Source organism: Penicillium manginii, assembly GCF_028828005.1.
Source record: "Penicillium manginii strain IBT 31320 chromosome Unknown utg000009l:1.0-3297300.0:1.0-3298630.0, whole genome shotgun sequence".
In the NCBI taxonomy this organism is placed as follows: Eukaryota; Fungi; Ascomycota; class Eurotiomycetes; order Eurotiales; family Aspergillaceae; genus Penicillium; species Penicillium manginii.
Genome location: NW_026643110.1, coordinates 2,716,088 through 2,743,373, shown reverse-complemented (window position 1 = coordinate 2,743,373; position 27,286 = coordinate 2,716,088). Strand labels below are relative to the sequence as shown.

At 49.9% G+C, this 27,286-nt stretch overlaps 5 protein-coding genes across 5 annotated transcripts; 1 reads left to right on the top strand and 4 right to left on the bottom strand.

The window, feature by feature from the left end:
* Positions 1 to 3,039: 3,039 nt before the first annotated feature.
* N7533_012734 (transcription factor domain-containing protein) lies at positions 3,040 to 5,820 on the bottom strand (the record flags this gene model as incomplete). Its single annotated transcript, XM_057109384.1, has 5 exons — positions 3,040 to 3,580; positions 3,627 to 4,594; positions 4,662 to 5,226; positions 5,327 to 5,425; positions 5,501 to 5,820. 5 exons carry the CDS (start codon positions 5,818 to 5,820, stop codon positions 3,040 to 3,042), a joined length of 2,493 nt encoding a protein of 830 aa, XP_056954485.1.
* A 464-nt stretch (positions 5,821 to 6,284) lies between these two features.
* Positions 6,285 to 8,018, bottom strand: N7533_012733 (putative MFS transporter; the record flags this gene model as incomplete). Its single annotated transcript, XM_057109383.1, has 6 exons — positions 6,285 to 6,397; positions 6,469 to 6,600; positions 6,656 to 7,052; positions 7,109 to 7,338; positions 7,396 to 7,456; positions 7,512 to 8,018. 6 exons carry the CDS (start codon positions 8,016 to 8,018, stop codon positions 6,285 to 6,287), a joined length of 1,440 nt encoding a protein of 479 aa, XP_056954484.1.
* A 1,794-nt stretch (positions 8,019 to 9,812) lies between these two features.
* Positions 9,813 to 11,563, top strand: N7533_012732 (Major facilitator superfamily domain general substrate transporter; the record flags this gene model as incomplete). Its single annotated transcript, XM_057109382.1, has 4 exons — positions 9,813 to 9,929; positions 10,014 to 10,160; positions 10,237 to 10,779; positions 10,838 to 11,563. The coding sequence occupies 4 exons, from the start codon at positions 9,813 to 9,815 to the stop codon at positions 11,561 to 11,563; spliced, it is 1,533 nt and encodes a 510-aa protein (XP_056954483.1).
* Positions 11,564 to 11,874: 311 nt separating this feature from the next.
* Positions 11,875 to 14,101, bottom strand: N7533_012731 (tryptophan synthase; the record flags this gene model as incomplete). The annotated part of the gene is made up of 3 exons (XM_057109381.1): positions 11,875 to 13,549; positions 13,606 to 13,909; positions 13,966 to 14,101. 3 exons carry the CDS (start codon positions 14,099 to 14,101, stop codon positions 11,875 to 11,877), a joined length of 2,115 nt encoding a protein of 704 aa, XP_056954482.1.
* A 3,911-nt stretch (positions 14,102 to 18,012) lies between these two features.
* N7533_012730 (putative C6 transcription factor) lies at positions 18,013 to 20,871 on the bottom strand (the record flags this gene model as incomplete). Its single annotated transcript, XM_057109380.1, has 1 exon — positions 18,013 to 20,871. The coding sequence occupies one exon, from the start codon at positions 20,869 to 20,871 to the stop codon at positions 18,013 to 18,015; it is 2,859 nt and encodes a 952-aa protein (XP_056954481.1).
* Positions 20,872 to 27,286: the final 6,415 nt, after the last annotated feature.

The following is a 27,286-nucleotide window of genomic DNA, read 5'->3' as shown; positions in this document are numbered from 1 at the left end:
AGGTGGTCTATTAGTCAGAGTGAGAACCCACGCCCCCTTCGCATCTCTTCCCCTCTCCTCCCAAAATCTTGACCTGAAACCCATTTTCCTATGATATTATGTTCTGCATCCCATTGTTCCATTGTTCCATTGCCATCTATCTCCCTAATATGTGATCCCCATCTTACCATGACCAGTCCCCCGGATTTTTGGCCACTCGATCCGATGCTGGGAGAACAGGAGACCCGCTGCTCACCAGAGACCACACCGAGGAGGATTTTAACCGCGATGAAGCATCCCAGGCCATGGGATTTGTTGGGGAGCATTCAGAGGTGGCATGGTTGTACAGACTTAAGCGCGACCTCGATCAAGGCTCTCTCACCCCCATCGGAGACATCCCCGAACGACCATCCATCTCATCTCTCAATTACTTTCTAGACGATTCGGACATCCCTATCCCTGAAAATATTGACGTTTCAGTTCGACCACCCCAACAGATGGCCGATATGCTCGTCGAAAGCTATTTCCGGACCATTCATCCTGATTTCCCTATTATCGGCAAGGAGATTTTTCTCAACCAATACCGGTCCTTCTACTCGAATCCTAACGTGCGACCCGGCAAGCGATGGACAGCCGTGCTCAACCTCGTGTTTGCCATCGCAGCAAAACACTCCAACCTGCTCCAAAGTCAGCCTCAGGGAAACTATACTGATCATCTGGCCTACTTTGCTCGGGCGTGGCGGTTAAGCATGGGCAGCGTCGCGTTGTTAGACCATCCAAACCTTCAGCAAGTGCAGGTAGAGGGCCTAGCCGCATTTTACCTCTTGTCGACGGGACAGATTAACAGGTGTGTCTACCTTTGATGGCTCTATGCTGATCTTTCTTTTACTTTGGTAGTGGGTTTGCCTAACCAGCCTTTTGTTTCACTTGGTCCTGGCGTACCATTGGGGCAGCAATTCGCTCAGCGGTGGCGATGGGACTCAATCTTCGGAGCGAGACGGAAACTGTCGCCCATCTATCGAAGGAAACTCGATACCGCGTGTGGTGGGCACTATTTGCGTTGGATACCGTGCTATACGTGATGACAGGGCGGCCCCCCAGCACAAGCGACATCTTTTGTACCACGCCCCTCCCCGTTCCATATCGCGAAGAGGACTTTTGGGACGAAGGAGTCACTCAGCTGATCAAAAACCACAAATCACGGAGCAATTTGTTAACATCTCTTCTCACCTCTACCGATCCCACAACCCCTGGGTCCAGCGTGGCCTCTTCGGTAACCGTGTCTTCAAGCACAGGCGCCGAGCAAACGCCCCAGTCGACAATGGAAACCCCATTACCAAATATCTCCCTTTATTTCCTTTATGTGGTGGATTTGGCCACCTTAATGCGGGAGGCAATCGAAACTTTGTACTCACCCGGGGCAGGGACACGGCGGTCGTGGTTGGAGATGGAAGTGGCAATCTCCAACTTCAACACCACTGCCGACGATTGGCTCTCGCGTCTTCCAGCGGAGTTTCAGTTCGGTGAGTTGGACGACACCCGTCCTTTCATCCGTCAGCGCGTCAGTCTAGCTTTCCACTTCTATACCACCAAGCTTGTTATCTCGCGGCCGTGTCTCCGCCGTCTCGCCCATCAAGTCTTCGGCACACCCTCCCCAAGCTCCGTATGCGACATAATGGCAACAACGTGCGTGGAATCTGCACAGCAGATGTTGGATATTCTACCCGAGGAACCCGACGTGAACTGGCCATTCGAAGTTTTGCCCTGGTGGTGTGTTCTGCACTACGTTATGCAATCTGCAACGATAATCATGGTTGAGCTCTTCGCGAGAACTCTACCAGGGACCAGCGAAGCTATCGGGCTCGGGGAGAAAGTTCAGAAGGCTGTCCGCTGGCTCCACGCCATGTCGGACCGAGATCCTTCTGCACACCGAGCCTGGCTTGTCTGTACGGACATCCTTTTTCGGCATGGGCTGAAATTCACCCTGAATATTGACGTCGATTTCTAGGTTCTGGGGCTCACTTTCACCTTTACTCTCTCCCGCGGAATCGGTATCGGAACCGGGGTATTGGGCTCTACGATCCAAACTGGTCCTTCCCACCCTGCTCATTCTGGCTCTCGAGGCTCCGCGTTCGATTTAAATATATGGATAAAGCTCATGCTGATTGCCCTTTGCATGCATATCATGCTTCCTTCTCTCATCATCTCCATTCGCTCCTGGGTGGTGTTACTGTGGCTGAACATACGTTGCCCCATCGTTCTGGATACATTTTGATTTGGCGTGCTGGTCTGGAGTGGGTGGTTGGGCTGACTGGTTTGTATGCTGCCCCTTGGCTTTTTTCCCGCCGAGGTCTAGGTTTTCATTTGTTGCCCCTTGCATACTGTTGGACTCTTGCCTATTCGAAAATGTTGTTAATTCTAGTGCGTTATTCAGCGATATCATTGCGCTCCATACTGAAATCTTGTCCATCAGGTACACTAAAGTAACTGACTGTGTTAAAGCCGACCATTGCTTATCAATTGGCTTGATTGTGCAAAGTATTGCGACTTCTCATTTCTCATTTCGAACTCGAGGCTCGAGAGAAGTAGAAAAACGTATCCATTCACTGGCAAGCCATACATGGGATACATGCCTGACAGCGGCCCGGGGACGCGATAAACACTAACCCACCAACCACGACTAATTATCAAAATTCTTAAATATTTTGCCCCACGCTACCCGCATCGAAACAATAATCTAACTTAAATTAGTATCGATTTGCTCATTCCAGGCAACGGCTTTTTACCTAATTCACCCCAGAGTAGAGGAGGTAATAGCAAAAATTAGACATTATACATCACAAATACCTAGGTACTAACTACCAACGTGGTAACTATGTACTTGCCCTAGTACTCCGCACATGGTGAGACCGGTCCACTAACTCGCCCCAGCCCCCCCCACTTATACCAAAGTAAGCACCCATACTCCCGGGTCCGCTATCCCTGCCCCTACCACTAGTGAGTATCCGTACGGAGCAGTACATAGCTATGTAGTAACCATGTACCCGCCAAACCGCCACATCAGAGCTCATGACAGGTATACAAATTCTCCGCCTCACTAAGAAAAGTATCAACAGGATGCAAAAGCCCCAAATCAATATCCGACTGCGCAAGAAAATCCTGCATCGTCGGCTCCAAAAATGCCATCTGCGTCGTGTACCCGCTGATCGTTTCACGCGGCGGGAACGTATATGGCTCCGACGTTGTATGCATGGATGACGGCGGGGGTGGCGCCAGTGCAGAACCGGCGAGCAAATGTTCATTTTCTGCCGATAGGCCTGCACCTGCACCTGCCCCTGCTGCCGCTGCCTGGGCGGGCGTAGAATGCGAATGGTGATGTGGGGGCACGAGACTGCCAGCTCCACTAGCATGAGTCTGCATATGCGTAAGCGAGAGCGAGGGCGAGAGCGAATGTATGGCAGGGAATGCCCCTGCTGGATTTCCAATGGCATTGCTGGTAGATTCTGTGGGCATCTTTTCCGCGTTGTTGATGCTGACACCGACGCCGACACCGACACCGCTGTTCATGCCAATACCCGCCGCCACGCTGCCGGTGCTGTTGCTGCTAGAAATCATGGCATCGGCGCGTCGCGGTCGAGGTGGTATACCGTGATATGTGTCTCAGGCAAATTTTCACCTGTTCGAGGTTATGGTAGAATTCTGCTGCGGCGAGGTTTCCATTTTCTGACATTGAGCGTAGGAGGTCGAGGGCGGAGTCGAAGCAGCTCATGTCGTTTGGATTGCCGATTGGAACGAAGCTGGACATGGCGAGGATGAGGGCTGATGAGAAAAGGTAGTGGGCGTGGAAGTATCCGAATGTCGGCATTGTGCCGTTTATCCAGCGAGTTAGGATCATTGAGTGGGAGTGTCTTGCAGCGTGGATGCATGCTTCGCTGAGTGTGAGAACTGGTTGGGAGACGGTTGGTTCTTCAATTTGACCAGTTGCGACACCGTTTGGTACTATGCCGGTGGCGGTGCCGGTGGCGCTGTTCTTTTCTTTCTTCTTGTGGAGAGTGATGAGGAGGTGAAGGAGTGTTGGCCTGGTAGTTAGAATAACGCATTGATTAAATGCCATATGGAGCGAGACAATGGGTTTCTTGCTCGACTCGAGATCTTCCATGTTCAGCCGTAGACTCTCGGGGAGGGTGTCAACCCAATGCTTGAGCGCTTTGAGGAGCTTCTGCACGCGTTGGAGAAATGTTTCTTGGTATTTTCGTCGACTGTAGAGCTTTGAGATTGTCTCGCCGACTATTCGGGCCAGTTGGATGTTCGCGGTCATGTATTCTGTATCTGAGAGCTCTTCTTCGTGGCGCCAGCGAGGAGTGATGGGACTCGGCATGTCGACGTGGATGTCTTCGTCGAGGATTTGCATTGGTAGACCCATTTTTGACCCCCACATTCGGTCAAAGATATAGATTGTCCACCATATTTCGATGCGGTGCTGGCGTTCAACGGGGTCGATGAGTTGGGATTCGGGAATGTTGTGATTCAGCCCTATTGTGAGACCCATACGCATTGCATTTCCAATCAGGACGTAGGCTGAGTGTCGTCGGTTGAGGTAGTATGAGAATAAAGACTATGCAGCACATTAACCTTCCGTGAAGAGAAGTCATTAGGTTATTTCAAGTTATAGCCACACTTACAAGAGTCAATAGAGTCTCCAGGTGTGTGATACTCGTTCTCTCGGGAAGAACCTGCACCAAACTCATGGCTTTTGCAAAATATGCGGTTCCAGGAACTCGCAAGCCAGGGCTTGGTTCAGATCGAATCGAATACGCCTGTCCAAACGCAAAAAGGGCAAAGAACTTGCACTTGTTCGCGGTGCAATCAAAGTCCCCTGTTAGATAGATCTCCTCCAGTCTGTCGAGGGTAGATTTGCGCATCATCAAGTGATACAGATATCCGATCTGATGAATCGCAATGCGCACCAACAAGCGCGCATGGTGTAAGCTCGGCCAACGGGCGTCCGTCTCGTTGGCGGCCGCTGCAATTGTCTCCTCACGCTCCCATTGTGTTCGGGGAATATGTGGTGTGGTATTATTTCCTGTGAGAAATCGCCGGAACCGCGTGGCGAAAGCCGAACATGCTGCTTCGCCGATATAGATAGGTGGCGAAGTGGGATCGTAGCGGTGGAACCAGGCACGGTCACCGATGATGGGATTTTGGATACTCGTGTTGTCCGCTGTGTCAGCTGGTCGAGAGGGACCTCTATTTCTCTTTGTTCAGTGTTTGACACTCGTTTTTATTCCACCATCGTAATGAATTATACTATGGCGCAAAACAAGAACTTGAACTGGATAGGGCATACCTTTCTGCTCGTGGAGGCTCGTTGACGTCGGCCGCGTCGGCCGAAGTGACCGATTGTTCCTTCAAGCGCCGATTTTCCGCTAAAATCTGATCCAGATAACTATAGATTTAAAGGACTTTCGTTTAGCGGGGTTCTCCACGGCTCAAATTGCTCGGCGTCATACTTCTCGCTCACTTTGACCTGTCGGTCGCGTGGGGCATAGGCACATTCATCTGCACAGTCGACAGCTCGACATTTGCTGCAGGGTAAGTCGCCAGAGCATTTAATTTTGTGCGCATGGCATCTCTGACAGCTGCGATGGGTGAGTAATTGTTCTGCTCTGGGGTTTGGAGCACGTACGCGACAAACTTCCTTCGTTGCTGGCGCCCGTTCTCTTCGTCTTCGTCCTCGAACAGTGAGCGCCGTTTCAGCCTTACGGATTGTGTCATCTCGTCATTCTCATTGTTACACCCGGGATTGGTCGGTGCGAAGATGTCGGGAAGGGAAGATGCCATGTGGTCGGCGATACTGTCAGATGCGCCGAGGCTTTCGGTTGTCACCGCCGAAGTAACATCGGTCTTTCCACCAATCAGCGCTGTGTTTCGGCGTTGAAGTGGAGACTGGTGAAAGAGACTCTTACATCTTCTTAAATAGTTATCACCGGTGGATTTTGCAGATTGACTCATCGCTCGAAGCCAAAGAAGAGGGTTTTCACGGATATTAGTATTTCTGTCGATCTGCCGTTGGAAAAATCTAGAGACAAGAAGTGTGTATAATATCATAAAATAGAGCTTGGTCATTCAGTAAATCTTGCTTCGGACTTGTTTGAAATTCACTAGATTAATGTTTTCTTTTCATTCTAATGATCTATCTTGTTACTTCATGTCACTCCATATATTCTGGAGTTCAAATTTATAATGCAGCTGTTATATCGCTTTTAAGTTGGTCAAATAATTCATCTCAGATCATCTCAGCTCAATCATGTCGGCTTTTCATCCTCGCCCAATTTTTCTTCAACCCATCTCTGCATATTAATTCCCCATTTCGTAATAGTCCAGACAAAGAACCCGCCGATAAGGGCGAAAAAGACACCTGGGTATTGTGTTAGACCTTGAATCGTTGACTTCCACGGGTTGACAAGCCGGGAGAGAATCTAAACTCACAGATTGTAAATGTCCAGCCCACCCCGATCGAACTGATCAGTGGTTCGACTGCTGCTGTTGCAGCTGCAGCGAAGATGTACTGAACAACGTATTTCCCGCTGATAACCTCCGATCGGAGATGCGGCATGACCTCTATAAAACACGGTCAGTAAAGCTCAACTCGTCATTCTTCCCTAAGGATACATACCAGCTGAATATGTGTTAAGACCATTGAATGTTCCGAGCAACCCAACACCTGCCGTAAACGCACTGATGACCGGCACAGGCATGCCGCCTACATTTTGCTGCAAGGTCCATGCGTAGATCAGTGTCGAAGCAGGGAGTACAACGATCAATGTGATCAGGCCGCTGTTCAGTCGATCTTGAGGTAGGCGTATCCCATTACGTTTGACAATCCACTTTTTGACTGCGCGATCGGACAGTTTTCCGCCAACGACACTTCCTATCAAGAACCCCATTCCTGGCGAGAGGTAGAATAAACCGCTAACGAGAGGAGTAGTCAGGTGGAAACGCGGATTGAAGATTGAACGGGCAGATGTAAGGATCGCGTATTGAAAGGTAGCAAGAAGGCCACAGGTTAGGTGCTACAATGGTCAGCTCTGTAATCGATTTAAAGAAGGGCGAAATAGACATTACTCACAGATAAAAGCACGTTTGGGTAGATGAATGGGCGAAAGATACGGAGAGGGTTGAACATTCTCAAAACATGAGACATGCTTCGCGAATGTTTTGAAGTGGACAGTCTTTCTTCCCCAATTGCTGGCACGAAAAGAATAGACAGAACGAGGCCAAGTAAAGTCATGCCGAATTGAAGCCAGTAGATAATGCGCCATTGGGAAAAGGTGACGATAATTCCACCGATGCAGGGGCCTGGAAAATTATCAGTATATCTACAGGAGCAAATTTCAAGTGGATAAGGGAGCATACCGATGGCAGGTCCACTGACTGATCCAACCATCATAAATCCGACTGCAGTTCCGCGGACAACCTAGCAAATATTAGCCACACTTCTCGAGATGGATGGGGTATATCTTGAAACTAACTGGCTCAAAGATATCAGCAATAAGAGTTTGTCCAGCAACCATGAAGAAAGTTCCAGTGAATCCACTGAGAAGTCGCATGGCGATGAACATGTGCAAGTTAATCGCAACGGCAGTACCCGCCGAACATCCGCAAAGGATGATGATAGCTGCATTGTAAGCCACCCGGCGCCCAAAAATGTTTGTAATGGGACCCCAGATAAATGAAGAGAAGCCCATAGCAATCAGTACTCCAGCATTGATAACATTGAGAATCTCCGTTGTAGTCCCAAACTCGGTTGCGATCTCAGGAGTCGCGGGAAGCAACGAAGTACTGGAAAATGTAACCGCCAATGTCATCCAGCTTGCAACAAACAAAATGAGACTTTTTCTCCAGAAAGCAAGAGCATATCCAGGTGAGGCTGGTGGTGTTGACTTTTGCTCTTCTTCTGTGTCTGAGTCGTGAGGGGAACTTAATTGCGGGGACGGTTTTTGGGACTCCAAATCTGCATCGCCACGGATGTGATTCATTTTGGCGAGGTGAGTTGCGAGGCAATGAGATGGGAAATTAAATGCTAAATTCGTATGAAGATTTTCATAGTATTTCTTTTGGCTTGAAGTGTGTCACAATGAAGAATTGCAAGTTCTGTGAGACGATCACAAATTTCGAGCCTGGAGCAGTTTTGTAGGGCGCGACTTCGGCGACGGCTCAACACGCCGAAGTCCACTCTCAAACCCCACTTCGGGCCGATTATGAGCTCGCCGTTGCAGTTGGGCTGAAGGGAATGTTGTGAGGATGCTCAGATACTGATACTCGCAGATCAATATGTAGTAGCAGATCGACGAAGGTAATAAACTTGGAGAAGAAGCAGGACGTAGATACATGTTGGTGCCAGAGCGGATGCCATTCGATCTAGGCAACCAAAGCAACAATGCCAAAGGTAAAAACCATATTGCATCACAGATCTGATATTGTGATGGTTCCTCTAGCCTCTGAGTCAGGCCTGACTTATTTTAGTGAGTGGTAGTTATGCTGTTCAGTGGTACTACCATGGACTATTTCATACCTGACAAGAGCCTACTTTATTTAAGTTAGTCCATGGTACAAACTCTTGGTCCAAAGTCAATTCATTTGATGGCGATGACTCCTAGTCGGACACCCAACTCTGAAATAGTAGTATACTAGGTTTAGAATACTATTCTATAGTAAATCCTTCCAACTTACTATAGTTCTACTACCGTATACCATCCGCTTAGTACGTGTTATAGTAGTATTTACCCAACCTTATAGTACTAGCTTCTTGATATTTAACTTATCTTTAAGTTTTTGGCCCCAGCTGCTACCCCAGGCCCTAGCAACTCGAATTAGATCTTCCTTCGCAGCACGGTCTAACTTTGCTTTACAAGCATCCCCCAGAGGCTTCAGGGCTTCCCTTCAAGGACGATTGCTCCACGATCGGCATTGCCGTATTGGATAATAGGCGGTGAATATCATTTCTACAGTTTACAAGCATGGATTTGCAGACAATATATTAATTTTGACTCATTGTATGATCCCTATTCAGAAGCATGAATACTAGTATAATCAGTATATACCTAGGTACCTACTAGTAGTTATACATCACTGGCAGAAGGGACTTTTCAGGTTTGCCCGCGTGGGTCTGGATCTTTTCCGCGGTGGATCGCATCGGCACGGGCAGTGACAGCCACCGCGATCGGCCTTCTCATTTACCATCGAAATATTCTCGGCTATTGATACTGTTCACAACCATTTTACACCATCCCATAGCAAACTGCCCATTAGCCATTCAAGACGATGATTTTGTCAAGTTGCTCAGGGTTGATTAGTGCGCACTAGTCCTCCCAAGTTGAACCCGATCCAGGGGTATCCGCATCTCCACCGACCTCGTATTGATGGCCGAAAACTGTTTCGCGGAGAGCCAAGCTTCCTGGCCAAGTCACTAGCCAAGCCATCTACCTCACAGTAGAAATTGAGTACGAGTCATTCCCTAAAATCGAAACAGTAGTAGTAGACAAGCCAGGGCACTCTATACTAGCACTGTACATATACCTAGATAAGCGACCGAATGCTCTGGGCCGAAGGTGACGCGTCCCATCAAACAAAAAATGGGTTCTAGCCACTAGCCTAGAGGCCGCCAAGCCATCGATCTTCGTCGCATAAAAAATGAAATAGAGGGCTGGCCGGAGATTCGGAAAATCCCCCCCCTTAGCTCCTTACCTAACTCCTCCGCCCTGCGCCCAGCTGGCGCCTCTGTTGCAGCTTGTCCATCTAAACACGAACAACCTTGGAAACGACTGACTGTCATGGACGAGAAGGACGGGAAGGATATCGAGACTTCTGCCTCGTCGCCTGCTGACGGTGCGCACGATGCGCACCTCGTCCTGATTCCTAAACCCAGTACCCACCCTCGAGATCCTCTGGTATGTCATGATTGTCGCTCGCGAATGTCCTGGCTATTTAACTCTAGAGCTCACAATGAACAATATGCTCACACAAACCCATAGAATTGGTCCATTAGGAAGAAATATATGATTCTTTCCGTGTTATGCTTGGCATCTTTCTCTGGCGCCATCGCGCCTCTTTCGGGCCAGCTTAACCTTGCGGATCAAGAGGAATTGTATAAAAAGACGAAACTACAAGAGTCGTATGCGGTATGTGCTGATGGCTTCGCTTATACACCTCCTCTCGTACCACAAAATTTCGTTAAAAACTGACTTTGAGGTATAGAACTCTGCTGCATTGGCCGGCATGGCTGCCGGCCCATTCTTCTTCGCGCCAGTCTCACATGTTCTAGGCCGCAGCTCCGTTATTTTTTGGTGTATTCTTTTCACGCTTGTTTGTCAGATTTGGGGAGCTGTCATGACCCACCCGAAAGACTATATTCCGTACATCATGTCGCGATTGTTTGCCGGTTTCTTCGGGGCAGTACCGACAACCCTGGGCCCGCGCATCGTGACCGACTTGTTCTTCCTTCACCAGCGTGGTCGCACCTTTATGGCATTGCATATGGCCTTTCTTTTCGGCACCATTGCCGGTCCAACTTTCTCCGGATTTGTTTCCGCCAATGCCTTCTTCCCTGTTGAGTTCTGGTGGACGGTTGGCCTGCTCGGCTTCACGCTTATTTGCTGCCTTTGTTTCCTTGAGGAAACTGGGTTCGACCGGGTGAATTTCGAAAGAAACCCTGAAATCCCACAAGGCCTTGTTGCGAACCGTGTTGCGACCTTCTTCTTCGGACAACGTGTTGTGTTGCCGACAACCTGGAAGGAAACAGTACGTCTCAACACCTCCTAGCAGCTACCTAATATCCAGATCATCTAACTGAAGACAGGCTAAAATCGGCATCACTCCTTTCCTCATCGGAATCTGCCCCGTCACAATAATCATGGGCATATTCACTCTCATCTCCTTCGGCTTCTACGTCGGTGTCAACGCGCTCACCCCGGTATGGCTTCAGAAACCAGTCGCAGCTGGTGGCTACGGCTTCACACTCAAGCAAAATGCGGCTTTCACCTTCTGCCACTGGATCGGTATTATCTTCGTTCAGTTTTATGGACACTATCTCAACGATCGTATCCCACTTGCCCTGGCAAAACGTTGGAACGGCGGCTCATGGAAGCCCGAGTACCGTCTTCACGTCCTCTGGCTACCAAGTCTAGTCATCAACCCAATTGGATTGGGTATCTTCGGCGCTGCGTTGCAGTATCACCTGCATTATATGGTGCTTGCGTTTGCGGTCTTCTTGGTCACCATTGGCTCTCTGGCCAGTGTACCTGTGACCGTCAACTATGTTGTGGAATGCTTCACGCGATACCCCGCCGAAGCAGGCATTGTTATCGGTGCTTACCGTATTGTTTATGGCCTTACTATCAGCTTCTATATTAATCCCTGGGTCGAAGCTGTGGATGTTGGCTGGGTTTATGGAATGATGGCGTTCTTCGCGGTCTTCTCTTACTTCTTTGTTATGCTGCTGATGTGGAAAGGACATGCTATTCGGGGAATTCAATTCTCTAGCATATCATCTAGCGAAGAGGGAGAGAAGCTTGTGGAGGAGTGAAAAGTTGTTGGATTGGTTACAAACGGCAGTTTCTATGCCTTGAAAAATATCTTAGTATTTAATTGTTATTACATAGTATTCATATAATTATTAGTGGTCCTATGAAACCTTGGATGGGTTTCAAAGTTAGGCAACTCGCCCCCGCAAAACCGCATAATTTCGAGTTTACCCACAACTGATATCCTAAAATTTCCTCACGATACAGTAGTAAAGTTTCGAGGGTCTAGTGGCTACAACGCCAATGAAAAGAATGTGGGAAGGGATAAAAATGAGACTCGTTGGAAGTCGAAAGATATTCTCTTAGTACAACTCTAATTCACCCCAGCAGACATCAATTCGGGCAGCATCTTAGAAACTTGCTCTACATCCTTGTCTCCCCTTCCACTCAGACAAATCACAAGATCTTTGTCAGGGCCAAGATCCTTGGCTATCTTCACAGCACCAGCGACGGCATGCGCGCTTTCCAGGGCAGGAATAATCCCCTCAGTTTCGCTCAAAAGTCGGAACGCATCGAGGGCTTCCTTATCATCAGCAGCTACAAAGGTAGCCCGGTCAGACTCCTTCCAACTAGACAGCTCAGGACCAACCCCAGGATAATCCAACCCAGCCGATACCGAATGTGTTGAAATGATTTGCCCGTCATCATCCTGAAGAACGTACGTCTTTACGCCGTGCAACACACCCACTGAGCCTCTAGCCAGAGTCGCTGCATGGCGACCATTTGAAGAGCCATCACCGCCGGCCTCAACGCCAACAAGCTTCACCGAGCTATCCTTCAAGAAAGGATAAAACATCCCCGCCGCATTTGACCCTCCGCCAACGCAAGCAACGACTGCATCAGGAAGCTTCCCATTCATCTCCTCCATAAACTGCGAGCGGGTCTCCTCCCCAATAACAGACTGGAAAGTGCGAACAATAGTCGGGTAGGGATGCGGTCCGAAGGCAGACCCGATAACGAAATGCGTCGTCTTGAGATCAGTAACCCAGGTTCTAAAGGCTTGATTCACCGCGTCTCGAAGCGTGCCTCCATCACCGGGATGTGCCCCAGGCACAGGAATGACCGTTGCACCGAGCAGCTTGATCCGGAATACATTCAACGCTTGCCGTTCCACGTCCTCTGCTCCCATGAAAATCGTGCACTTAAGACCGAGTAGTGCACAAAGTGTCGCGGTGGCTACTCCGTGCTGACCCGCACCCGTCTCGGCAATGATGGATGTCTTTCCAAGTCGTCGTGCGAGGAGGACCTGTCCAAGCGCATTGTTAATTTTGTGGCTGCCGGTGTGGTTCAGGTCCTCTCGCTTTAGCCAGATGCGAGCACCGCCGGCATGCTTGCTAAGACGAGAGGCTTGGTGGAGAGAGGAAGGGCGATTGGTGTATGAGGCGTAGGAGCGAATCTCTTCCCAGAAGGTTGGATCGGCGGACGCCTTATTGAAGCCGGTCTCTAGTTCGGTGAGGCATTCCATCAGGGCCTCGGGCACATATTGGCCACCGAACTGGCCGAATCGGGTGTTGTCGCCCATCGGCGCGGCATGTTTTTGTTCTCCGAGTGCGATCTCCGGTTCGATGCTCTGCTGACCTGCCGCTGAGGTGCCAGTTTTGGAGTCTTGAAGAGGTATGATGCTCCGAGGCTCTTTGCGACCTGAAACATTGAGACAGTACTCTTTGACCTTGTCAGCGCCAGTACCTTTAGGCGCTTCTTGAAGCACCTCGATGATTTTACTGCCGATGATGACTCCTTCCGCAAAATTAGCAACGTCAAGAAAGTGCTCGCGTGTGCTGATCCCAAATCCAACCGCAGCTGGTACAGAGCCTTTGGTGTAGCGGTGCACTCGGCTCAGAAGCTCCTCCAATCCGGTATCCAGCGCTCGAGCTACCCCAGTCACCCCCATCTTGGAGGCAACATAGATGAAGGAGTCAGCGATACTGCAGAGCATCGCCATACGACTGTCGGTTGTCGATGGTGAAACGAGGGGAATGTATGATAATCTGCGAAGAGGATTAGTGTCACTAGCCTCCCATCAACGTCTTGTCCTCTAACTCACTCCTCAATTTTGCACAAATTCCTGAATCGAACGGCTTCCTCGGGAGGCAGATCCACGATAATGAATCCATTCACTCCAGCTGCTCGGCAGTCTTTCAAAAACTTTGCCTCGCCGTATGCACGCACGGGGTTGTAGTACCCCATGAGTAGCACCGGGGCAGTCAATCCCAGACTGCGGGCATCTCGCACCATTTGCATCATTGTAGGGATTCGAACACCATTGACAAGTGCTTGAGCATGTGACTTCTGGATCGCTGGGCCATCGGTGAGAGGATCTGTGAAGGGAATACCGAGCTCGATGATATCTGGGAGTGACCATGTTAGCTTGCGTTGAGATAAATTTCGAAATCGTGGGGCGCACCTGAGCCTCCAGCTTGCATGGAAAGCATGATCTCAGGTGTCTCGCGAGTTGTAGGAAATCCAGCGGTGACATAGGTCACCAGGGCAGTGCGGCCCTCGGCCTTGCATGTTGTGAATACTTGCTTTATCGCTTCCATTGTGGAAGGAATGATCAAGAGGGGAGATGGTTTTGGTAAGAGTGGAAAGAGGAAAACCCTGGAATGGGAAGGAAGGGGAATTTAAATGGTAAAGAGATCATAGTGCTGCTGTCATGGTCCTCGGTCTCACATTGGTGAGTCAGAGGAAGTCTTACAAAACAAACCCCATTAACCCTAAAGAAACTAGGCCAGGGACTAAATTACAAAATCTACACCATGGATCTTTGCGAGAGCACTAATTTAGAAATAACCATAAAGTATGTAATACTAGAGAAAGGATAGCCGAAAATACTACCCGCCAAAAAAGGGGGGGATAGAAACAAGAAATATTGAAGCTTCCGATTTGAGGTTGCCCCATGCCAAATACTATTCGGGAATTCCGAAACCCCATAAAATATCCAGCTTCAATTGACCAATTATTCCCCATAAGTTCCGAAAAAGTAATTGAAAAAAGACAGTCAAGCCAACTTGACTCCGGAATGTCGAAATGAAAAAAAAAAGAGAGATAAAACGAGTCGAATGAGTCAGATTAATCTAGGCCATCTCTTGCAAGAATCGCTCGGGTAAGTTCCCATGCAGGCCGATCGGACTTCCTTGAACCAGAACTTCCAATTTTCTCGTCAATTATTTTATACTGATGTCTACTAATGTTAAAATAAACAATTTTTCTCGATTTCTCAAGGATGTTTCGCCAACCATGTTCAATCGTCAATTTTGAGAGCAGACAGAAATAATGACTCATATCAACCAATGAAACCTGGAGGTTTCGAATGTCCGACATTCCACGGCAGCCAATTTACAGATATACGCGTTTGTATAAATTTAAATCTCTTTTCGTAGCACGATGCAAGTACTGAGCTGAGCGTCGATTTTGATGACTTAGTGGCATGCCGTCAAAAGAAGCGCGTGGCCGAAAAAGTCGCTGATGTCGCTGCTGGTAAAAATGCCGAAAGACGTGTACAGGTTACACGGTGGCTTCTTCATGATGATCACTTACAGACTGAAGATATACCCCTTGCAGTGCGGCCTTTGCCAAGTGATGTCGTTGGCAAGTATCTCAGCCTCCACCGGCAAGGTCAACCAAACGGGAAACCTTCGACATGATGTTTCTTTTTTTGAAGATAACAAGCTTCATCCAGCTTCAATACAGGTTCCAACTTTGGAATCTATGGAAAATAAAAGGGGAAATGACTAAATTATTAGCCATGAAAGATCTTTTTTCATGCCCATTGGCATAGAATCATTGTTGATATACAACAAAAATCTGACAGAATCAGGAGTATTTCTTAATTCTTGTCTATGCACGTATTACGGCTCGGCTATAAGGTATTATAGGGCAGATTAAACCTGGAATCCGGGGTTGGAAGCCAACTCTCGAGGTTGATTCGTCTCTCGCATGCATGCTGCCGCTCAGATCGTCCACACTCTGCAGCTAAGTCTTGCCAAGGTCCACATCCACTTCCAGTTGAATCTTTCAGCCTAATCTAGTCAGTTCTAAGGTATCCTTCCACACCCGGGCGGTTTATGGACTATCTGTTAGACTGTATGTAAATGCGTATATGCCCTACTCCTTCATGCAATGTTGTAGGTACGATCTATTCTTCCCTGGTCATCCGTTGTAAACTTCGAATGCCTGAGTGGTATGGTACTTGCAGGGGCATCTAGGGGAACGATGCAGCAGCTGTATACAAATCTATAGTATAATAGACAATGTATCGGTTACAATTGGGAAAAGAGTCCATCCTGTCACGTAGCTCCGAATGGTCTAGGGGTCTTGGCCCTACCCGTTTGGGGGGAAGAGTGGTTAGGTTGATTAATGAAACGCTAGTAGCTGCCTTGAACCACCTTTTTGCCAATTTTGTTTTTTTGTCCAGGTCAGAAGATCGATTCCAGGACTCAGCATCTTTCTTTTTTTTGTTTTGGTTTTGTTTGCTGTTGGTTGTGGTTGCCTTCAGTGAATCGGGCCTCCCACTTCCACTTGATCCTTAGCTAGTTAGCGTGAACCCCCCCCTGCGGCTATTGTGAGGGGATTGGTCTGATTGCGATTAAGGCTTGGCTGTCACAAGATAATAGTAGTGGTGTGATTCTACAGATAGCCGAAACTGAAGGGGTCAGGTGGGAGAGGGCTCTTACATTCTATTGGTCTCATCGTCTGTATACCCTTTTGGACCATAAATCCGGGTGGAGACACTGGATGGTGATTAGTACTTATTACTAGTAGTATATGTGCTGAGGACCTCGGGAGGGCTCAGGAAACACTGCCAGTGAAGACATCTTATTCATGGGTCGATCATCGCTCAGCCGTGCTCCAGCTTGAACGCCCTCCCGAGGTCCAGGGCTACACATTCATGGATTGCATGCAAAACGAAAGTGAGCTAGGTGGAAAGGGACCATTCTGCTACTGCAGTTTGTTTGCTGGTACCTAGATATCTATGTGAAAAAACACAAGAGGACTATATGTCCAGATCAGACCTTGGATATTCTACTCTGACCGTAACCATCTTGGAAATTGAAGATAGAGAAGGGCAGTAGTACTATAGAACAAAGTCACACTCCCTATGTATTCAAGCTGCTCAGTCCTGGCCCGAATAGTATTCTTCTGCACTTTGAACATTACTCATCAAGTCATCCAACGGATCTGAACTGTCAATATCAACTCACTGCCACCATCGAATTGCCCAAGCAGGCAGGCGCCGTTGAGCTTCAAGTTCTCCTGAGCCTGAGCACAAATCCAATGGACCCTCCAAGACCACCAGCTTACGAGTTGCTCATGGATTCGAGGTCTACAAAAGAAATTTTACAGAAAAAAGGATATAAGGAAGAAAAAGAGGCCAACCAGCCCGGAAAATAAATTCCTCAGAGCGTAACGCCGTAGCTCGTCATAATCACATTCCACGACACACAAGAGGTCGGGATCCCAACCCGACAAAATGGAAACCATAAACCTCAAGAGAAACCACTTAGAAGACGAGAGAGAAAAAAAAAAAAAAAAAAAAAGGCTTGTCGGGACAAATCAAAGGGTAGCGCACGCTCGAAACAGCAATCGATGTCGGCTCATACGGACAAAACCAAAACAAAGCTTGAAAGGCAAATCCAAAAGTCAAGGGAAGGGAAAGCAAAGCAAAAGGTTTTTGGAAAGACGGACAACAGCGATGTGGGAGGGAAAATATACGCGAGGATTTTTCCTTGTCGCCGGTTCAACCCGACCAACCCAGCCAGGTACCGTTGGTACTAGACAAGGGAGCGAAATCATTCAAATCAAATCAGGAACAAACAGCAAAAATAAGCCAGATCCAGAGAGATAAGACAGGGATAAAACGGGCCGGGATAAGAAGGCGGCCATAGCTGCGCCGAAACGAGACAGAGATAAAAGCAATAATCGGCTGGAAATTGCAAGGAAAACAGAGCAAGAAGCAAGGTGATGAGGATCAGAGTCGAAGGTGGACGATATAAATTAATCAAGACAGTACCATAGGTAATAAGTAGAGCTATGGTAAGTTCTTGCTAATTTGATAGAGGCGGTTGATGTATTCACTCCATCTCCTTCTCCACTCGGGGCGAGCCGAGCTGAGAAAAGGCAGGATGAGAGAAAACAGAAGTTCAATCGGCTCCGGCGATCATCACCCTGATTCCTGATGATTTTTTGTGCGTTGACTGAGAAGAGCTGAGCTGCTCAAGCCATATCAAAACAGAGCAGGGCAGGATGTTACACTGAAAAGTACTGCACCCTGCCCTGTCATACATCCTCTCCGTGTCGCCAGCGAATTCGTGGAAGATAGTCGTACATACGTGAGACGTAAGGACGGAAAGTCGTAAAAATAAGAATAATAGTACAGACAAATAGAAATGCCAGCGTCAATTTCTCACTCCTGCAATGCGCCTGGGAAATGCCGGGAACAAGGCCGCAGCATTTACCGAGTGAATTGCGTCCAGACCGTACTTAGCCAGCCAATAGGGATTCCCACTTCGGATGGTGCGTTGAGAGAGATCTGGGACCATTCGCAGCCATCCAAGAAAGCGAGGACATCATCGCCAGCTAGGCTGGTTGATAGCATGCTTGAGTCCGGTCCATCGGTGGAGGTGAGAGGTGGCGATGGCGCGAGCTGAGCGACTGGGGGTGGAGGTGGTAGGACAGCCAGACTGTGTGGGGAAGCAGATGTGGCGTTGATAGGGGGTAAAGACTGGGAGTATGGAGGAGGCGGTACGGATGGGCGGGAGGGGAGCCAGGCATTGATGGGTTGGAGACGGTTGCCGGATGTGGCAGTGATGTATTGGGATGGCGATTGGGTGGTTGCTGCGATGGAGGGAAGGTTCGGGGGGGAAGAGGTGTACATGGGTCCGTCTGGGTGGTGTTGTTGGAGGGATGGGAGGGAGTAAGGGGATTGTGAAGGCATGGGACGGCTGTTGGGCAAAGGAAGGCTGGGTCGACGGTCTCCTTCATGGCCTGGTGGAGGAAAGCCGGGGCTGTTGACTGGGACCCAGGATTCGCGACGACCACCGGCTCCATCTAGGGGCTGGTCGCTCATATCGCCTAGTTCGCTCTTGACAGCGTTGCTTCCTGCATCACTGAGATTGGTGGAGCGCTCTTGCATCATTGGCTCTCCGGCCATGCCAATAGCAGTGCCATCGTCGTCGACTCCATGCTCATTAAGTTGATCTTCGATCGATCCAAAATCAAGGAAGAGCTTCTCGAGAAGTTTGAACTCCTCTAAACCACCTCCGAGGCCGCCATCGCGAACCGGTCGCACCCCGTTGGACATGGCATGGTCCGATGCATCAGACATGCTGTCCAGTCGAATGCGCGAATAGCGACGGAAGTCACGCTTGACTTTGGAGAAGTAGCTGTGGAGGCGATTCAAGGTGCGGAACCATCCCACGGCCATCCGCAATCGGGGCCGCGTCTCCCGGAGTATGTCGAGAGCCTTGCGCACCTGTGTAGCACCGGGTTGGGGGCTATCGTGACTTGCGGGAGGAGCCTTCGGCCCCATCAGGCCCTCTATGTCCATGTGAGGGAAGTGCGTACCATATACACCGATGAAAGCAGCGTTGTAGATAGCAAAGCCCACAAGTGGGTTCTCCACTAGAGCGCCACGTCCTTGACAGGTAGCCACCAGATCAATCATCTGACGCGCGGCCTTGAACAATTCACGGGAGCTGTCGCGCCAAAACCCATCGGGAGGGCCATTTACCTTATCCGAAGGGAACAAGGGCTCGTCGAGAGGACCGGATGGCTCATTGCAGCGAAGAGGCAAGAAGGGAATATATGTGCGGTGAAGCACAATGACAGACAGGAAGTATACAACGTGCATAACGGTATATGGCGCCAGCGTAGTCTTATACATGATGTGAGTGTCGGTATTTCGCAGGGAATACTGCAGGTTTCGGGAAAGGCTGTCCTGGAATTCATTCAATTGCATCCGGAGCGAGGCGAATCGCGATTCCGGGTGCCATGGGGGATATTGCTCGTTTCGTCGACCTCCAGCGCAAGACCACTTGGCGATGCTGCCCCAGATGCGAATGATACGGATCACTCGGCTGAGGACCGATTCCTCGGCACCAACCTCCCATCGATCCACATCGTCCTCAGTTGAGTCCTTGCGGCGTGAAATGGGCGACCACGCCTTGGGGTCTGAGGCTCCGTTAGTAGGAGGAAGCTTCTCATCGTTAAAGCCCCCAATGCTTTGGCGGATGCTTGGAATCTGAACCCCTTGTGCACCAAAGCTTGGTGGTCGGCGAGCCGTCGGCTCATTGAGTCGGGCCGTTCGTACCCGCTCGCCGAAGGCAAATGCATTATCGCTCGGCAATTGAATTCCGAGCTCTTTGACCCGAATCATGCGTGGGCGATATTTTCCGCTACTTAGACAGCGGTCCAGAGTAAAACAGGCCCAGAAGGTTCGGCGCTTGGTTTCTTGAGCAATGATATCATCTGAGGTCGCTTCTTTAGCCTCTGATCGGCGACGCATACCAAAGTGATCTGCCTCTGTCTTGAAGCCGGGAGAACAGCGGGACATATCACGCGGGGGGAACTCATTCTCCAATTCAAAGGGCAGGCCCATAGCTTGGGCCAGACGAATGGCCATTCCAACATAGACCCAGGCGCTCTTGCCGCGACACATGCCCCACTCATGCAGGGCCAGCATTAGCAGCGCTTGGACGCGTGCAAGATCGGGCATGGCCAGGCTAGCTCCATCCAGACCGGCCAGCCGGCTGCGGAGCGCTGTTGCATAGTATTCGGATGCCGCGACGGGGTTCGAAGTATGGCCGGGGGATGCCGGGGAGTGGTAGGCGACCAGCGGCGGGTGGAAGCGGGCCGTCAGAGCCAAAACACCTAACGGAATCAGAGAAGAAGAGGAGTCTGTCTTCAGACCTGTAGTATTTCGCGCAGCATCAATCCCATCGATAGGTATAGGTGGTGGAGCGGGTGTAGAGAGTTGGCGAATCTGGCCGAGGAACGTCGCGGGATGTAGGAAGGGAAGAAGAGTCGCAAAGTGAGATTGGAAGAGATCGAAGACGGATTCCCAGACCTTAGTGGTCAAGACGGAGGCATCGAGGGCGTCGAGACCGGCTTTGGAGCCAGCGGAGGCGCCCGACAAACCGGTTAGTTTGCGCGAGCGCTGGCGTTTCGGCCCATCCCAGTCACCATTCCGATCGTCGCCGTCGGCCAGGGCAGCCAAGTCGCGCTTTGCGCCGCTCACACCAATAGCGGGGGGGGTAAACACATTCTCGACCGGAGGATTCGCAGGCGCGGCAGGTGGTGTCGATGCCGGCATTGACGCACTTGATCTTACTGCGCCGGCAACGAGCGCAAGCGATGCTGGATCGCATGGTGAATTGAGCAGACCCAAGGTCTGCGGAAGTATCAACTTCAAATAGCGAGGATCAGGATCGGTATCCCATGGGCTGCATATAGGTGTGAGGTGTAGTTGAAGAGAGTAGGTGAGAATGGAAAGTGGGCGGGTGGTGGTGGTTCGGGAGTATGTGACACTTTCCGGCCGGGCTGGGGGAGAGTGTCAGGCGGCAATGGGAGAATCGAAGAATGGGTGGAATGGAGGGAATGAGAATCTCGGCTTTGCGAAACACCGCGTCAGCATTGCATATGCCGAGTGCACCACAACAGGACTCACCGATGGGTTCTCGTTGTTGGCTGCTATTGCAGTAAGTTGGCAGGGAGGGTTGGACAAGAGGGAAGATGCCGAAAGGGGAGGAAAATGGGGGAAGGGGGGGGAAGTTCGAGTCAAATAGGATGTAGTAAAGAACCAGAACCGAAAAGACCCTAAAAGAGACCAAGTGTGAAAGCCGAGAATAAAGTCGAAGCGGAGTGTGGGGGAGAAGGAAAGTAAAAAGTCGGGGCCGTCGGCAGGAGGACCAGTGACCAAAAGTCGGGAGGGAACGGGGAAGTCGAGAACATCCACTGGGGAATGGGGGGGAAAAATAAATAAAAAATAAAATAAAATAAAATAAAAAAGGATAAAAAAAGAGACAGCCGAGAGCCGCTGGGGAACTGAGCATTGGAAATTGAAATTGCGGAGGTCCCTCTGCAAGGACGCGATTCGTGGAGAGTGGAGCCCCGGTTTGTGGAGGTGGAGAGTACATAGTGTGGTATAGGGTAGGGTAGTATAGCATAGGTGAAGGTATAGGATAACATAGAAGGTATACAGATACTCTATACTAGTATACGGTATACTGTGATACCTGGTACCTTAAGAACTATACTGCATCATGATATACTATACTATACTATCCTAAACTTTACTAGTATATCAATATCCGAGTCCCCTCTATAACATCACCTCACCACCACCACAGGCTGCTTTAGTACCCTGGACCTATCTAACCCCGGGCGTTACCTACTACTCCCACTCCCACTGATCTCATGATCGTCCACCCGATTCTCGCCTCTCTCTCGCCGACCGAAGCACCGGAACAGCAACCAGCCGTGTGGAACATTCCATGTCGTACCCAGCCCGGTTCAGGAGTCCGAATTGCAATCTCTCTTTCTATTCAACAGAGTATGTATGTACTCTCCGTAGAGACCGTATGCCGTCTGCCACTGGCACTCATCCTCCTAGGTCGCCCCGGCGTCGGCGGGTTTTCTGTCTTCACCCACTGGCAAACCCTGACACGGCTGATGATGCCCGATCGGCAATTGTGCTGGATCGGATTCTCACGCGGACCCAAAGAAGCCACCGTCTCCATAATTCTTTCTTTTTTTTCTCTTTTCTCTCTCTCTTTTTTCCTTTTTCCCCGTCACCGCGCCCCCATTTCCCGGTCGGGAACTCCTGAACAGGAAAGCGGGACGACCGGAGAATCGGAGAGTACTCCATACCTTGTGTCCATTTTTGACCTTACCCTGTACTTTTTTTCTTTTTCCCTTCTTTTTTATTAAGTATTTCCACTCCACTCCTGCAACGGCAGCTCTCTTTCCTCCTGAGGAGGCTATACCCGCCAGGCTCGGTAGGGCTATGCTAAAAACCCACATGGATCAGGTTCGGGTCCAGGTCTGTTTCTCTCTGGGTCCAGTGAGGGGAAGCTTCTCGGGATTGGATCGGATTGGAGATGGAGTCCAAAGAGACCGTGACAGCGGTGATGTGTCCGTGATCCTACCCATCACGGGTAATCTATGTACTCCGTATGTCCTCTGAGAATCCGTGATCCCTCGGGTATTCCATTCCGCACCATCCACCATCTACCACCCCCGGACTCTCTCTCTCCCCGGCGCCGAGTGGACAAAAATGAGAATGGGAAGTTTTAATTTTAATTTTAATTTTAATCTTTTTTTTTCTTCAAAACGAAATCCGCAAGGGGGGGGAGACGAGGAAGAGGCGGCCAATCAATGCCGGTCCCTGGTCCCCCGGACCTCCCCGCGGGGAGAGCACCGCGATCCGCGAATTGATCCTCGTTCCTCTTCTCCGGGAAGTTACATTCAACTGTGCTGTAAGTCGCTACCTCTTTCTCCATTGTGTGGCGGCCAGGATCGACCATGACGGGTTGGAGAGGAGGCAGAGTTCGACCGGACTGGACTGGACCGGGTTGGACCTAAACACTGAACCGAACTGATCTAAACTTGGGGGCGGCGGTCGCCGTGTCACGGTTGCTTGTCCGTGCTGCCCTTGGCTCTCTCTCTCTCTCCCTCTCTCTGCTTCCCCCTCCCCCTTGCCACACTCCCTCGGGAAGATTGGTTGCTCGGTAGTCCAACGGAATACGACCGATGCATCACGGAGCTGGCTCAGTGCATCGTGACATAACTATGATGGGTGGCTGCAGACAAGCCGAGGCCGACTGCATCGGCGATCCGAGGCATCTGGCACTGTACTGGCACTGGCACTGGTATAGTAATGTCTGTACTTGGAGTAATGGAGGACAGTAGGTGTTGATGATTTCCCTTGTCTCATGTTAGCCCATCATTGTTATTGCTGTTGTAGCACCCTTATATCTTGCACCCAACCCCAACACCAACCCTAGAATACCAATACCAGCGGCTCCTAGTTTTCCCAGGGTACGGGAAAGTCATACACCGAGTGCCCCGACCCGTAGACTCTCGGCCCCGTCCGGCTGAAGATATGATTGGTCCCCAGCCTCCGAAGGCGCCAGCGAACCGACCCCGGCCAACCCCGCATTTGTTCAATTCACATTAGGTAAGTCGGTTATGGGCCGATCTGAGTATCCTAGTACCTAGGTACCCTTGAGTACTGGGTGTAGGTGAGCTGAGGTAGCGGTGTAGATATCGGTGATATGATGATGGTTTACTCTGTACTGCAGAGTATACCTGCACTTCACACTCACTTTCCACTTTCCACAACTCTAGAATAGTACTTCGTACTACACTTTGTCATGTCCCGGGAATTCCTTTTGCCTCGTGTCAGAGTGGGCCCCTTGACTTTTCCCCGGTGGATATCCGACCAGGCACGAAAAAGAAAATGCAAATCCGAAAGGATGAAAACGCCCTGTGGATCCAACGAGCTTAAAAGGGAAATTCAAGCAGCCATTGCCAACGGATTACGGAGTAATAATAATCGCCATCACCATCGGAATCATTACAGTTCCCCAGTGGTGCGCCATAGTTCGAAATCACCTCGCCTAGCAGCGGTAGTACCTACCCTATGAATACTGGATATGGTAACCATGCCATCTTATGTCCTATCATCCTTCCGATTCGGTCTCGTCTCGTCTCGTCTCGGGGACGTGCACCGTCAAGCCGTTTCGATTCTTCCGTTCCTTTCTTGGCTGGGGTCACTCAGCTGACCCTTCAGTGCCCATAGTCTACCCGAGCCTATGACATCGGGTCTCTTATGACGACTTCACGGAACAGAGTCGGGGAAAAAAAGCAAAAAAGAAGGCAATCCTGTTCAATCCAGGCAAAACCCCATGGAAAGCAAAATAGTAATAAAATAATAAAATAATACGATCGCCTGCTGATTACCCGAATCCTTCAAAACCCAACGACCCCTGACTTGGCCTGATTCCAGCTCGTCCCAATCTCGCTCTGCTTTCCGAGCGATCCAGACCTGTCCTCCAATGAACAATGATCCATTATGTACGCCCACTGGCACCCGGACACCCTTTCGCCTGGTCATACATATACTACGTACACTGGCATAGGCAAGGTATTCCAACTTTCAAGAAAAAAAGAACCTTGACATATTCATCTTAATACTCCACTCCACCATTCTTCCTTCCTTCATCAATTACTTCATATTCCCTCTTCATTTCCCTCGGCTTCACCCGATCAAACGGGCATCCCGTGCCGCGCTCCGGACTACCGAATCGGTCGGCGCAAATTGACCCGAATAGGAACTATTTCGAGCTCCTCCCAGCGCCCCTCCCCAGAAAGCCTCAAGGGAGGAGCCGATGTGAATTCTTCCGTCCATTCCCTTCAAGTTTCTCCGTTTCTCCCCCGGCGATCCGTACTCCGTAAATTGTACTGATATTCGTACGTACATTAGTCGACCCTGACACCTTGCTCCGTACTTTGTGCATAGTTTAACCGATCGGATCATCCCCGACACACGGAGCCGGTCCCCGACCGAGCACCTGGGCAGGACAGAGCAGACAGAGCAGAGCCAAACTATAGGTACGGAGTACTCGTAGACCGGACCCAGAAAGAACTCAAGACAAGTCAAAATGAGCCAAGCAAAGGAAGCCGCGCCAAGCCTTCCTTCTCTTCCAATTCCACTCTAGTCTTACTTTCATATCCGTGTTTACTCTCGGCTTGATCTCCTTGTTCGGTTTGAGGTTGGAGTTTAATTTTTCGGATTTCATTTTCTTTGCCCTTGGATTTAGATTTGATTTGGGTTTGGGTTTGGGTTTGGGTTAGGCTTGGGGTTTGGCGTTGTCCTGCACCCCGCCTTCCTCTCATCTCATCTCATCTCATCTCGTCTTGCTTAAGCAGAAGCTGAACCCCTGTTCAAATCCAAGGGAGTTATTATGCAGTAGGTACGGGGTAGATTAGTAAAGGGAAGGAGAACCTCGAGAGGTACATACATAACCTTAGGTAGCCGAATACACACGACCACCATCCACACAATCCAAGTCAAAAAAAGGCAATCTAAAAAATAGAGAAAAAAAAAAGCATCCCACATCAATTCCACATCAGACCCTGCCACCCCCATGCCCATGCCGTTGCAACATGCTCACCCCCATCCTTCATGACAATGTTCCAACGTATCCATAATGTCCAAAACGGCAATCATTCCTTCGGAAACAAGATTCCACCCCACATCGGTTCGGGTAAAAGAAAAAAAATCTGCTGCATGGACGTGGGATCCCGACCGAGCCGATTTCTGCCCGATGGGTTTGGAACCCGTGACACCCCGAGCCGTGCCTCCGCCCCGTGGGGGTTATGTGTAATGGGAAATGGGCAATGGGAGTTGGAGTTGGAGGTGGAGGTGGAGGTGGAGGTGGGATGAAATTCCGGTTGTGGGTTTTCTGATTCTGAGTCTTGTCTTGTTTTTTTAATGTTGGGTTCTTGGCCGGGTTGGTGGTGATATCATAGTATAACTACTACAGTAAGTAAGTAATTCCTGGAATCTTCATTGAAGGGACACCTATGGAGTACTCGTACCTTTTGTACTAGATACTAGTTAGGCTTTAGAAGCTTGTACAATCGACTGAGTAAATCAGAAGATTTGTTTCGATTACGAGGGTAGTATGCTGTTGTTGCACATCACCTGGTGTCGGGCGAATGCAACCACAACCAGCCGCAGAAGTAGAGCTTGGAGTTCCTACAACAACCTTGGAAGACAAGCAGAGCCACAGCCAATTCTAAAATGCCAATACCTAATCTCTACTAACTCGCAGTTAGGGCAAATTCTCTCCGCGCCGGGCGCTTACTTCCACTGGCACATTGTGTACATGTGTACCAACAAGGCAAGAGACCCCGATCGATCTACATACACATCAAGTACAATCCATCCACAACCGACCATTCCAGAAGCCCGGTAATTTAATTAGTGCTCTCTGTCCTCCATCGCAAGGAAATCCAACCCAACCCAATCGTGCCGCCGGTAAATACCCCAATACGGTTCTGCCGGGCCGACTACCATCTTAGGCAAGGCTTGATTTTCCCAAAGATCGATCGGGTTGGATGGGCAGGTGGCAGTCCCTTCGCTTCGCTTGCAGGGGAGTTCTGACATGAGGCTGGGGGCTCACTGGCAATTTACTCTCGCCTCGGGGCGCAGGCCCGACCATGCCGCCAAAGGTACAGTACGTGGCTTCCATTCGGAGCTGGTACGTACGTGCGTACGGAGGTACTTCGGCCTTCTTTGTCCCGGGTGCTTTTGTTTAGGCTATTCTGCTTGGCTTCATCCGAGCCGGGGTTGTGGCGGTTGGGGTGCAGGGAGGGGTTACATGCAGGAGGTAACCTTGTTTATCCTAGTGGGGTTTGTCGGGGGTGTCGGTGATTTGGTTTGGTTTGGTTTGGTTTGGGCTAGTGAGCTGGGCTGAGAGTATGGGGTAAGTGAGATTAGATTTGTGCAGTGCAGTGCAGTGCCTGGATTAGGTACCTAATGCCGATGACTGGGGGTGTTGACGATGCGCCCGTAAGGTTGGTCGCGATGGGACTTTTCATTGGGTGGTGTACATGTACATAAAGTACTAGGATAGGGTAAGATACATAGATGAATAGATAGTACGGTGCGTAGGAAAGGGTATTCAGATTAGAGAATTGGTATTTTCAAAGACGTCCCA